At 41.7% G+C, this 14,325-nt stretch overlaps 1 protein-coding gene across 1 annotated transcript in view; it reads right to left on the reverse strand.

Moving 5' to 3' along the window:
* Positions 1-1,925: 1,925 nt before the first annotated feature.
* cfap74 (cilia and flagella associated protein 74) overlaps positions 1,926-14,325 on the reverse strand; it is a 50,036-nt gene continuing 37,636 nt past the window's right edge. The window contains exons 28-39 of the mRNA XM_075475601.1: positions 14,189-14,322; positions 13,631-13,765; positions 10,185-10,294; positions 10,038-10,093; positions 9,038-9,157; positions 8,678-8,833; positions 7,791-7,929; positions 4,929-5,083; positions 4,586-4,718; positions 3,215-3,342; positions 2,837-2,971; positions 1,926-2,106 (exon numbers count right to left, since the gene is read on the reverse strand). Coding sequence (XP_075331716.1) covers positions 2,002-2,106; positions 2,837-2,971; positions 3,215-3,342; positions 4,586-4,718; positions 4,929-5,083; positions 7,791-7,929; positions 8,678-8,833; positions 9,038-9,157; positions 10,038-10,093; positions 10,185-10,294; positions 13,631-13,765; positions 14,189-14,322 — 1,506 coding nt within the window. The 3' untranslated portion in view covers positions 1,926-2,001. The remainder of the gene's footprint in view (positions 2,107-2,836; positions 2,972-3,214; positions 3,343-4,585; positions 4,719-4,928; positions 5,084-7,790; positions 7,930-8,677; positions 8,834-9,037; positions 9,158-10,037; positions 10,094-10,184; positions 10,295-13,630; positions 13,766-14,188; positions 14,323-14,325) is intronic.

Here is a 14,325-nt window from a genome sequence, read left to right on the forward strand (position 1 = left end):
TTTGTGAAGTGGACATGAAAAAAAAGTACAAGACAGTCGTGAAAATCAAAAACTACAACCCACACACAACAGATTTATGTGTGTGTTCAATCACAGAAGCCAACTTAACCTCCATTAACTGGTTATAATTATTCGATATGTTTTTCCATCTAATGAGGACTGATATTTTATTGTCCGTGTCGTCTCAGATTGAGAGAAACATTTTTACCCATAAGTGGAGCCGTTTCTTACACCTGTGTAAATTCAATTTGAGGAACTCCATCACACCTGGTGGTACATGAAACAGCCACTTAATGTTCTTTTATGATTTAAATAATTTATACCTGTCGATTTTTTATTTTTTTGCTGATTTAAAATCTTGTTTCTATGCATACATCTTATCATGAACCAACATGCTAAAAGATAAATGTCTAAACGATCAGACCATCGACACCTTCTGAGAGGTGTCCCCGATGGTGCTCATTTAGCTGAAAATAGTAATGCTACCATCACTTTTATTGGTGCTCTCACATTTACTGTTGCATCAATCAGGCTCCATCAAACTAACATGCTAGTAAGTGCCTGTTTAATAGGAACTATTTTCACAGAAATGGGATTTTAAACAAATGTATTCCATCAGAAACATTTCTATTTGCTCATTCTGACTCACTTATCTCAAACTGAACCTTATTCCTTCAGAGATACAGCACCAGCACGGCTATGGGAGGCCAGCACTGTATCCTGTACATCTTCTATCTGACACAACCTTCACCGTGTTGGTTATAAAACAGCCGCTAACTTGGCATAACACACCCTCTGGTGGTGTAGATCAGTTCTACGGTTAAATCCTGCACGAAATTACAAAGAACTGCAGATGGGGAAGTTTTGTTGAGGGTTTAATAATTCTGCTTCTCAATAAAGAATTGTGTTGGGGAAACGGTTGTTAACCTTCTGCTTATGAAGACTATTAGTGTGCTGGAAATTCATTTTACAGTCTCAAGGCATTCTGTCACCCCTTCGGTCCTCTGCTACACGTCCATGCTCCAGTGCTGTGCAAAAGCCTTCAACCACCCCTCATTTATTTAGATATTTAGCTTCTAAGCAGCCAGACCTTCTTACAATCATTTAAAGTGGTTTTGATCAATAGTTTTTTTTGGACATTGGCTGCTTTTTCTCTCATTTTAAGTCCATCCCCTACACATGACTTATATCTACTTGTTTATTTTTTGTTAAGCCACTCAAGCATTAAAAGGCACAAACTCAAGGAATGAATCAGTGTCTACACATAACAAACAACGTAGCAAAGAAAAAAATTTAAATGTTATCTTTGGTCACGTTGTTAGTATCAACCTGTCACAGGCTGTTTTTTTAGTTGCATCCCATAAATATGCCAAAGATAGCACAGACTGGCATAAAACCAACAAGATGATTCTCTGGGAGGTATTAACTTAAAATGTGTTAATCTCTGCACGGTGTGCAGGGCGTCATTAAAGAAACTGATGAAAATGCTCGACAAGTGGAAGACAAAAGAAGAAGTGTCGGGCCTAAAAAACTATCTACATCTATCAAGAGGTCTTAATAGTTTTGTCACGATGAAAGGGATAATTAAGGTAGAGTAACACAGAAGCCCAGCTGACGTTAGACTCATCTCATTTGTCTAAGTTGTGCCTCCTCGTCCTCTCCATCCTCCTGCCAGTGACCTTGAAATAGATCTCAAGATAAATATTTTGGAGGATGTCTCAACTTCTAAAGTGCATCAGAAGGACAGAGGACGTGCTATGAGTGAGGTTACACCGGTGTATCCTTTGCAGAAGCTGTTTGACATTTGGAACCAAATATTTGGAGAGGAGCAAAGATAAACTATGAGCGCTCTTAGAATGAAAAGACAAAGAAATCCAAAACATTTGTACCTTTAGAAAATAATTAATTTATTACTGTTGGCTCCAGATATGTCATGAGTGTACTCTGTCCGCGTATGCGTGAGCAGACTTCACATACGCAAGCTTTCGGGAACTGTAGAGGTCAGCCAGCAGTCGTGGAGACCAGAGCCATCAGGGTAACTCTGTAAATATTCTTCTCATCACCCTTTACAGTAAGAGGCACACACATCTGCACCACTTCAAAGGGCTGAAACACACACACATACAGTCAATCATTTAGTGCGGCGGGATTTTAAATAACTCAAGTAGTGCAGTTTACAACTTCTCACTGATTGATTCTTGATGATGGCGTGGATGTACGACCCCAATTCTGAGCCTGCAGGGTCAAAAAGCAACAGCGCAGTCTGACGCCATCGTTCCATTTTGCCTCTGTCAGCCTGAAACTCTTCAGATGGTTTTTGTCCACACTAACTCTAACAGACTTCACTCACTGAGCTCTTTTGTCTTTTTTTTCATGCAGAAAAAACACCACTTGTTGTTCCATTCCATTCACGTGAACACTCAAAATGAATACCGAGGCACTTACTGTTCATTTTTTTTATCCCGGGTGAGAAACTCATTTAAATTGATCGAAAAGGTGCCAATAATTGTGTCGACAGTGAATGTTTTATTTTTAAAAAATGTTTGGTTTTCTTCATTATAGTCTTTTTTGGTTGTTGTTAATAACTTGTTATAGATATCCTAAATTCTGACCAGCACTTTATTAAGTTTACTTAGTTGTTTAGCAGGATTACTTAGCAGTACAGTTAAAACAGTTTTTTCCTTTAATATTCAACAGAAAAACATATCACAGCATCAGTTGTAGATATTTTTTTCACTATCACAGAGTTGGGACTGATTTACGCAAACATTTCCTCATTCTTCCTCAGCAGAAAAGGTTTAGCGACTCCAATAACAGTGACACGTCTCTTTCTCACCTTGTACCCGCTGTGGGGAGTCCATGTGATGGTGACGGTGCGTTTGTGGCCTGCCTCCATGCTGCCTTTGATGGGCTCCACAACGAAGCCCTGTTGCTGCAGTGACGCCACGTTGTCCCAGTAGAACTCACCACTCTGGAAAACCACAGAAAAGTCATTCTAGTACAAAGAGACAAGTTCTTCTCTTCTGTCAGTGATAACAGCTCCATGATGATTTTCCGTGTTGTAATGCTGGCCCAGTGATGCTAAGTTCATCCCTAATTTGTAGACGTTGCTAATTTTCTTATCATGCAGTGCAGCTGATAACACGTGAAAGCAGTGAGTTATGTATCCAAGGAGACTGACTGCCTCTGCTGTGCTTCAGTGACATTCCAGTACCTTCTTGCTTGTGGGTGTGGAGCGGATGCAGCCCACCTGCAGCTCCCTAACTGCAGGTGTGAGGACCCCCGCGCTGAAGCTCGCCCGCAGGGTCACCAGCACCGGAATGCTTGGCCTCTCCATCGCCTCTGATGGTGCAAGAAAGAGAGATTTAAGCCTGCAGACCGACCACTCTGCTGACATCAACTCAGTGTATTGATATAGCTCAATTACACCCCAGCTGGCTTTTGGACCCACAAAGTAAAACCATTTCTATCAGTTTCAGCTTTTATCCGAAAGCACCACAGTGCAAGTACAACTTTCACATTGATGGTACTTTTGTTCGAATCATTTCAGGCATCAATTGGCTTACATTTGTTTATTTTATTTGGAACATTATTTCCAACAAATCTTGTATCAGTTTTTGTGGATTTTTAAAGGCCTTTTATAATCATTCTGCATCCCATAAGGACAGGTAACCCACCAATAGGTACCCACATGGTTCTGTTTTACTGCGCTGTGTGTCTCATTTGGGCCACACAGTCCTACATTTTGGGCCACGCACCCTTGCATCCTCAGCTATGCATAAAAAATAAACTAGAATTAACAGCAAAGTCACATAACAACACAATGACAATATCAAAAATTCATGCCAACCTAACACACAAATGTAACGCATCACAAAAGTCTGCCATTTGATTTTTTTATCTCATTGACATATCAATGAAAACTGAAAGTTGGCGAGAATCGAATAAAAAATTGAGTATCGTGCATTTAAGAACAAATGATCTGACACAAATGCTGTGATGGTACTTTTTAACTATACTCAAAATCAGAAGATTTTTGCAATGCAAATATTAAATATTAAATATTCAAGCTAACAACTCTTTCACTAGAGTGCCGTTTCTGTGACGCATTCATTGCAAAGTATGGGGTATTTTACAGGTGCTGATGGTATTTTAACGCACCGGCACCTTTTAAGATTTAGTCAAATTTAACATAACTCTGTAAAGGTGGTGTGCTTATATATACACTCATGATTTTGTGATGAAATATGATCTGATTGCCGGTAACTTGCACATGGGCTGTCGGCATGCCACTGTTAACATAAATTACTTCACTGCATACTCTGTCCTTGCTTTAATAAATCATAGAATGTGTCTTGAAGATATTAATCATCTTTATAGAGCTGATCTAGCAATTTCCTCTGCTACTGGAGCCATAAGAGGATACGCCTGGACCTGATTCCATGGGTAATTTGAACAGATGAACTCTAAAACAGATAAACTGTCATCTGTTCGTTGGAGAATACATATTCCATTTAGCGACAGGGTGTCCATCACGACACATGTGGTGACCCTCACAATGAGATGAAGATAGAGGCTTTGAGACCTGTGAGCTGAGGCTGACCGGTGATGAGCGATGGGAGGAGAGATTCGATGGGCACTGTCAGCAGGTCTCCTCCATATAGATACATATTATGTGAAGAGGCTGCACCCTTCAGATCCATCACACACACTTTACTCTGGGAGACAGAAAGGGCGCAGGGTTAAGGTCGTTACATCATGAAGAGCAAAGTGAAGTGAAGACATACAGGGTGCAGTGGGACCATTTGAATAACAAGTTTGCACTGGAGGAGTGATTAAGGACAAGGACAGGTTGAGTAAAGACGTGCATTCAAAGCTTTAAGTACATTTCAGTGTGTGTGTGTGTGTGTGTGTGTGTGTCTGCTGACCTTATTCTTTAGCTCTATGGTGAGTTTGTCAGAGTAGCTGACAGACGGGTGATCAGGCTGAAAGGTGATGGTGATGTCTTGGCTCTGTCCAGGAGCAATGCTGCCCTCTAGTGGCGCTACGCTAAACACACTCAGTCCACTGTAGTTCTGGGCTCCTTTACAAAGGGAAAATAAAACAATGTTTGCTATGTAAGCATCAGATTAGAAATAAATAAAATAAATAATTGTAAAACAAAATGGCATGTGTATTTCACTCAGCTTATCATATAAATGAGGATAAACTGATAAAAACAAAGATAAATAAATCATTCAGAGCACAGAGTAAAAACATAAAATCCCTGTGCATGACAAATGAGTTGCTTCTCATTACATCATCTGCATCCCTTCATGATATAGTTAATCTATACCTGTTACAATATCCTGAAGTGACCAAATCACTGCAAAATACTACAAAATAACAGATGAGGACATTATTAATTATTTGTAGGTGTGGCAGTATTAAACAGTAATGAAAGAGGTTTGACAGTAACACCGGTGGAATAATTATATACGTAACAGTGTGACTACATCAAGAGCCTTAAAGGCTTTATCCGTGGCCTTAGTTGATTTTAGTCTGAGTATTTATCTATAAAGCTTTACTTTGATAAGATATTTTGCAAGTGTTTCTGGTGCCTTAATTTGAGTATTTTGGTGAACTTTGGGTAAGCTTTTCTAAAGAAAATGTGAGAATTCATGACCAGAGCTGAGGTGTTATGTATGGATGTTATTTATGAACCTCATGGCTTAGGGTTCAGACCATTTGTTTTGAATCTCAACTTTATATTTGAAGAATAACATAGAATAACATGTGCCACTTCAGTCTCCTGTACCACTGCCACAATCTTGTCTGCCAACATGATGAACCTCAGTTGTGCAATTCGGAGCTCAAATTGCAAAGCAGGTGCTGTCCGTTTAAATTGATGTAAGAGTTTGACACAACAGGTTTAGGCGTTACGCAAATTAAGAGTCTTGGAAGCTGTTTAAAGAAGTGGTTTGTAGAATTTAGTCACATCTTTTAGCAATATTGTAGATAGTAACCAATTTAAAAACCCAATGCCTCACCCCTCCCCTCCCAAACACGCAAGTGGTAAAACTATGAAAGTCCCTCTGTGGGATCAGTTGTTATTTGTGCGCTTTGGACTACCGTGGAAACATAGCAAAACTACGTGGCTACTCCGTAGAACAGGGCCCAGTTTTATCCCAAGGTATTTTCGTCATAATTTACCTTTGGGATCATTTATTTTCATCTAATTAAATTTAAGCCATTTTTTATTTTAAATTATTTTTTTTTTTACATCGCTGACATGTTAGGAAAAACCTAATTACAAACCACCTGTAATTATCGTAAGACTCACAGTTAAAACTTTAGAACATTCATATAAATAAATTCCCTCATGACTATCGAGGCCACAACATATCGTTCAAACTAGGGATGCACCGATCCGATATTTGGATCGGATATCGGCACCGATATCGAAGAAAATTCGAGATCCGGTATCGGTGACAATGGGCCTATCCATATCTGCCGATTTTTTTAAATTAGAAAAAAAAACTAGAAAGCTGAAAGCAGCTCTATGCGGGACCGAGATGTGCGCACGTTGGGACACGCGCTGGACACTGTAGTCGTGCAGCTCTGCCCACACGCACGAGCACATAATAACCCCAATGCGGAGGGGTTTGTGAAAGTTTCTAGGGGGCGCCACTGAGCCATTTTGATCCGCCCACACACGATACCCTTTACATACATACGAGGTTGACAGGGTGGACGTGTGTGGCAAGTTTCATGACTTTGCGATGATGATAATTTTCATACCACAAACGCCATCACATGATTTTCACCGCCTGGCCACGCCCACACCGTTCAGAGTTTGGAAAGGTTTCTCCATGAACCCCCCCCCAGGTCTTAAGAGTAACCTCGTCAAGTTTGAAGCTGTTACCATTAAATATGTAGGATGAGTTCGATCATGTGCAAGGCGTGGAATCAGGCAAAAATGGCACGAAAACTCACCTACAATCCAAAATGGCTGCCTTACTGTGGACCTGGGACCATGGCGGCATGAGACTTTTTTGTGCGTCTTGGCATGATGAATGAGTGTACTGAATTTTGTTGTCCCACGCAAAACTAACCCCAATGCGGGACCATTTTTAAGTATTGTAGGTATTGTGGGCTACTCTGAAAGTTGGAGTGTAGCCCATTTTGAATTTCATTTTGGGTTACTTTTGGAAATCTGAAAAGGTTACCTAAAATGAAATTCAAAATGGGCTACACTCCAACTTTTAAGAGTTGACTGAACCAGTTACACTTGTTATATTTTTATGGTTAAGATTGTTTTACTGGTGCACAATTATTCAATAAATAAGTAATTCAGTACATTTATATCTGTTAATTTGTTTTTTAAAAAAATAGGAAAGAAATGTTTAAGTCAAGTCTGATATTGCCTTGCACAAAAGAATGATCCCAGTCTTTTCCACACAATGAAACTTACCATATGTCACCATAATTCCATGCTGTTTTTCTGTATCGGTATCGGCCGATACTAAACTTCAGATATCGGTATTGGTGGTGAAAAAAGTGGATCGGTGCATCCCTAGTTCAAACCATTTTTACACTTCCAGTATGAACCCATTCAGTGAGTTCATCTGTTCCATACATTTGATGTTTCTAACTAATTCCTAAATGCTGCTCCTTTAATTTTCCACCTAAATGTTTTTCAGATAAAGTATTAAATTCTGGGTCAGAACAGCTAAAGCATGGACAGGGATGACAGGACTCTAGCATCCAAAGTTTGCAGGTTAAGTAATGATTCATTTGTTACATCTTACCCACAGTAGGCTGAACCCGAGAGCCTCTGTAACTGTCCAGCAGCAAGGCCACGCTGTCGACTCCGTCCTGATGCCTGGAAGGAGACTGACTGGCCAGCAGCACCCTGAAACCCACTGCCACTGTTGAGCTGTTCTGTAACTGTAATCAGAACAGGACCCAATGCCATGACCAGAACTGGCTGACATTAACAGTCAACACACTCTACACACATCTGATTTAGACTGTTTTAAAATGGACACAACTTAAGCTGGGCATACACTGTGCGATTTTTTTCAATCGCGGTATTCAGCTGCTGCTCATACTGTACGAGTGAATCGCAAGGGTTAAAACGTCGCAGCTCACGATTCCTGTTCTCACACTGTACGACCCGATGGTCTGATGCGATCTGGCTGCTCACACTACACAACACGTCGGACTCGGTCGGACTGTCTGGAAGTTGTGCTGCCATGCTGTTCTGTTGTCTTCTTCTTCTTCTGTTGACAATTTTCTCTTGCGTATCTATGTTCGCGCATGCGTAGTGTGACAGGATGAGGTAAATCGCCGCGTGCAACTGCTTCAACTGTGCGAGAGCCTCACGAGGGGCGACCAGGATTTCAAACAAGTTTGATTTTCATCCGATCGATCGGGAGGTGGTCGGGAGGGCTTAATCGTTTGTCGTTACCCCATGTATACTACACGATGCGAGACGCACGATTAAGCCAAAACTCGGCCCGATCTCCAAAATAGTCGCACGAGTGAAAATCTTGTCGACATCGGGCCAAACATCGCACAGTGTATGCCCAGCTTTAGACACAGACAAGCAGAAATCTTCTAAACTAACAAGATATTTCCTCTTTGCCCAGGTTCTTCTTCTTGCCTTTTTGCTTCTGGCAAACTGTTGACTGACCTGAACACGTTGTGATGTGGGCTCCTTCTCTAACACGTATCCAAAGTCAAGGAGAGCTCCAGTGTGAGACAGGGTGACAGAAGGGACCACACCCACCCCACGCAGAGTCATTTCCAAGACCATTTTCTGGCATTGCACCTCCAACACGTCACAGTACTGAGAAGATGAAAGGCTGGGTGGGTAAAATACTTCTGAATATTCATAATGTTGTCAGTCACTAAACAACAGTTTGAGTGATTTGTCATTGGATTGCTTTCAAGCTGAAAGATAGTGGTTAATGTGGATAATTGGCTTATTTCTCAAACTACGCTTTTAGTAAATGACAACAAAGAGAAGTTCTACTTTTAAGTGGCAACCAACCTTTCTATCAAGAGTTGGACTAAAGGCCAGTACCAAAGTGTGTTTTTCTCCAGGTCGTATGCATCTGAGAGCATTGAGGAGGAAGAAAGGACCGTGTATATCCAACACCGATGACTTCAGCTGGCACGTGGTTAAAGAAAAGCAGCGTTTGAGTAACTGTTCATCGTTTGTAGTGGCAGTAGGGATTCAGGGACATATTTTTGTAACATGTGATGTCTGGACATCAAAGTTAAATCAAAGTAACAGCTGTCAGGAGCTATGAGTTCTGTCTGGCATTACCTCATCAGAGTCGTATACATTTCAGCAGAAATATGTTGGTGAGAATGAGCTTTTTATGTCGTTAATGGAGAGTGAACAGCAGAGATGGACGGTAAATGTGGTGAAGGTCAGATAGGAAGCAACAAAAAAACCAATGTGCTACAACCGCAGCCCATTTCCATCTCAGCTCAGAGAAGGTGAGCAGAATTTCAATTTCTGCGCTTCAAAGATTCAATACTTCAATGTAAAACAGTCTAAACCAGGATGAAAGTTTTTTCTTACTCTGAAAAATCCACACTTCAAAACAGATCTAATTTCAAGAGAGATTTAGACGGCATAAAACTGGCAACCGTGCAAAGTCCTGCAGGTTTAATTAACTATCTGTGATGCTAAATATTTCTAGAGGTATGTAAGAAATGATTCTTTTCTTATCTTGTTTAAGTTGTTGGAAGAATATTTAATACAATTTGAGCTTATTCATCAGTGTCAGTATTTAAAGTTTTAGCAGTAAAAGTAGATTTGACTGAAGCCGACAGAATAATATCTGCCTTCTACAACAGATCGACTGAAATATAATGTGCACATTATCCATTCTTTATAAACAATGTGTTGGGATACCTCGATAAATGTGTGCAGAACACAGATTCCATTTGGCATGATTTCTTTTAAGTTGAAAACACATTTGGTTCGCAGTTTCATCAAACTGTAAAACTTTGATGAAAACAAGCTGAAGAAAGGATACGTCCAAAGATTCCTTTGAAATGTTCTGAACTGTAAACCTTTTAATCACTCTTTCTCCTGCAACGATAGGCATAAATCCAACACAATATGTACGCAAAAATCATACAGGGGGAAATGACTGTGTGCAAGAACTTTATAAATGACTTACCCACAACCACCTGATGGAAGTCTATGATGTTGTGTCCGCTGTTAGATATCACCACCAGAGGGGGCTGTACGGCAGGGCACCGAAGCTTCAGGTAGAGCGTATTCATGGGACTGAGGGTGGGAATGAAACAGTTTGAATTCATTGAAAGCAACAGTTTTAATGCTGACAGATGCACGCTGGTATATGTATCTGATTTAAGTTTAGATTAAATGGCTTACAAGCTGTTTGCAGTGTACTCCACTGAGCTTACACTGCAAACAAGTGAGCAGAAAATGGATTTATTTACTGTAAGTTTGCCTTAGTGCACAAGTTAGCGTTTGTATAATTCAAATTTTAAGTAAATATCCAAAGTCACTGAACAACAGCAACAACAACAACAACAGAAAAAAGCTCTCAAGTTGTGAAATGAAAATATAAAATAATTACGTAGAGTATGCAGATGTACTGGTGCCATTTTGATGAAGTAAAATACAAAAAAAAAGTTTTTAAAGCATAAAAAAGGGTGAGATTGTTGAGAATGAAGATGTGATGAAGAAAGAAAAGCTACAGGATAAAGATCCAGAGATCTTGAAATCCCTGCTTCCACAGTTTATAATGTTACCAAGAAATTTCACAGTCATGAAACTGCTGAGTATGGAGTGCCGGACTCCTTGATATGGGCTGTTCGGTCTCTGTATGACCGGTGTCAGAGTTTGGTCCGCATTGCCGGCTGTAAGTCGGACATGTTTCCTGTGAGGGTTGGACTCTGTCAGGGCTGCCCTTTGTCACCGATTCTGTTCATAATTTTTATGGACAGAATTTCTAGGTGCAGCCAGGGCGTTGAGGGGGTCTGGTTTGGCGACCTCAGAATCGGGTCTCTGCTTTTTGCGGACGATGTGGTTCTGTTGGCGTCGTCGGGCCGTGACCTTCAGCTCTCACTGGAGCGGTTCGCAGCCGAGTGTGAAACTGCTGGGATGAGAATCAGCACCTCCAAATCTGAGACCACGGTCCTTGGCCGGAAAAGGGTGGAATGCCCTCTCCGGGTCGGGAATGAGATCCTTCCCCAAGTGGAGGAGTTCAAGTATCTCGGGGTCTTGTTCACGAGTGAGGGACGAATGGAGCAGGAGGTTGACAGACGGATCGGTGCGGCGTCTGCAGTGATGCGGGCTCTGCACCGGCCCGTCGTGGTGAAGAAGGAGCTGAGCCAGAAGGCGAGGCTCTCGATTTACCGGTCAATCTATGTTCCTACCCTCACCTATGGTCACGAGCTGTGGGTAGTGACCGAAAGAACGAGATCGCAAATACAAGCGGCCGAAATGAGTTTCCTCCGCAGGGTGTCTGGGCTCTCCCTTAGAGATAGGGTGAGAAGCTCGGTCATCCGGGAGGGGCTCGGAGTAGAACCGCTGCTCCTCCGCATCGAGAGGAGTCAGATGAGGTGGCTCGGGCATCTGGTTAGGATGCCTCCTGGACGCCTCCCCGGTGAGGTGTTCTGGGCCCGTCCCACTGGGAGGAGGCCCCGGGGAAGACCCAGGACACGTTGTAGAGACTTTTCGACTGGCCTGGGAACGCCTCGGGGTCCCCCCAGAAGAGCTGGAGGAAGTGGCCGGGGACAGGGACGTCTGGGTCTCTTTGCTCAAGCTGCTGCCCCCGCGACCCGATCCCCGGACCAGCGGAAGATAATGGATGGATGGATGGATGGAAACTGCTGAGATGCTTCCAGGATGTTGAGCTAAGAAGAAACTCCATCGGCGAAATCTGTGAGGGTTGATGGGAGTTGTGAAAAAAGCAGCTTATAGGAGGTTTTAAAGAGTTTCAGGCTGACCTCAGCAATATGGACTGATGTGGTGCATGAGCACATGAGGATAGCAACAAACTACTGCCCAATTTGAGTCATGTGAATAGACCAAAGTGAATCAAATCTATCCCAGACCTTTTTCCTAACCATCACCTAAGTTCTTGTGCATGCAGGACTCAAACATCAAGACAAAATGAAGCCCAAAAGCAAGACATAATACCCTGCATATTACAGGTTCTATTGGCAGTGGAGCTGCTTTGCTGGCCTCTGATGTAATCAAATGACCAGTGAATTGGGTTACTCGGGTCAGAAAACTGGGTTTGAGTGAAAGCTCTTGGATCGCTCAGCTGGACAATGACCCAGAGCACACATCCAATAACACAAAGGAGCGACTGCAAAGGAAAAGATGGACCGTTTTAAACTGGACAAGAATGACTCCTGAAAACTCTTAGAGGGGACTGACATGTGCCATTGTAAAAAGGAGCTCCTGCAAACTTAAAGTGATAGTTCGGAGTAGATTCAACCTGGGGTCATTTGAACCGTGATATCCAGCCAAGTAGCCCACCCGCAGTTTTTTCGATATTGACTGAACATCAGCTGAGTTACTGAGTTATCCCGAATAGCTTAGTACAAGGGTTAATGGATCCTGGCAGTATCTCCAAAATTACCACACTAAAATCACATGCCATGACACCAAACTTCTACAGTAGTACAAATATGGTCTGTACTCACCAAACAATACATTTGGAAGTTTGAAAATAGTCCAGGAGTTTATTATTATCAACACAAGCCTGATAGCTTTTCTGCTGCTAAAGCTGCGTCGAAGTCACCTCAGGAAGCTGGGAGCTTCAAAGTAAGATGAAGGTTGATCTACTACTGTAGACAACAAAGCAAGGCTGCTCAATTTCTCCATTGATAAAATAATTTCACAACTCTACAACATAAAAATTCATAAAAAAATATGTAGAATATAGCATATACTTTGTTGTCTACAGCAGTAGATCAACCCTCATCTTACTTTGAAGCTCCCAGCTCCCAGAAGTGACGTCGACGCAGCTTTAGCAGCAGAGAAGCTATCAGGCTTGTGTTGATAATAATAAACTCCTGGACTATTTTCAAACTTCCAAATGCATCGTTTTGTGAGTACAGACCATATTTGTACTACTGTAGAAGTTTGGTGTCATGGCATGTGATTTTAGTGTGGTAATTTTGGAGATACTGCCAGGATCCATTAACCCTTGTACGAAGCTATTCGGGATAACTCAGTAACTCAGCTGATGTTCAGCCAATATCGAAAAAACTTCGGGTGGGCTACTTGGCTGGATATCACGGTTCAAATGACCCCAGGTTGAATCTACTCCGGAGTATCACTTTAAGAGCTTTAATGCACAGTGATAGAAGAGTGGCAGAAACTAACAGCAGATGGGTACAAAAAGCTTCTAGATGGCTGTAAGCAAATCCGAATTCAAATTAAAATAGGATCATTTTCTGAGATCTTCATCTGTATCCAAAGTCTGCCTTTATGGATGGTAACCATGGTTACCAAGTGAAGAACACAGTACAGTCCCAGGACCGAAACTTCTTATCTCTGATGCTTTTCTTTTCCCCACGTCCTTCTATTGGTGTAAAAAATCCTTTTGTAAAGATCAAATCTGATTGAAAGCTGACTTACCTCCACGCCGCCTGAGCCTGTGTGTCCGTCCCTGGAGGGTCTCCATCTGACACGAAGCAGGGGACGGTGTACTCTCTGTAACGCTGGCCGCAGGAGCACAGCAGAGAGGTCTTTGCCTGCTCATAGTCCACTGACCTTCAACACAAAACACTCACAAATCAAGACCTACACAAATGAAGAAACTCTTCACACTTATCACAAAGAAATCCTCTTCATCATTTGGCAAGATTTGCAGTTGATATTATATGATTTATGTTGGGACTGCAGCAAATTAAAAGAAACTGGAATACTAATGCCACAGATAAATCCCCAGCTGAAGTAGGTATAAGATTCATCTGTACTTTATATGTGATTATCGTTAGATCTCAGATTTTAGGCCAAGTTATTAATTGGATTCAGACAACTTTCTTAACAGAGGACACATTTCCTAGTGAATAATTCATTCTCTTTTTGCTGCACTACTCTGTACTACTACAGAGTATTGATTAAAGAATATTTACTTCCTCCAGCCCAGCAAACTGGGAGCGTTTGATGACGCTGGGTAAATAAAAAACCTACCCCGGCTGTATCTCAGCTGGATCGGATGATTCGACTGGTTTCTCTGTGTTTGGCTCTTCTGAAACCTTGGTGTTCTTTGGATTCACAGATGTCCTCTTCCCTTTACTGGGCTCCAGCTGTTTCTCCTTTTTAGTCTA

The sequence above is a fragment of the Odontesthes bonariensis genome, chromosome 10 (genome assembly GCF_027942865.1).
Source record: "Odontesthes bonariensis isolate fOdoBon6 chromosome 10, fOdoBon6.hap1, whole genome shotgun sequence".
Classification (NCBI taxonomy): Eukaryota; Metazoa; Chordata; class Actinopteri; order Atheriniformes; family Atherinopsidae; genus Odontesthes; species Odontesthes bonariensis.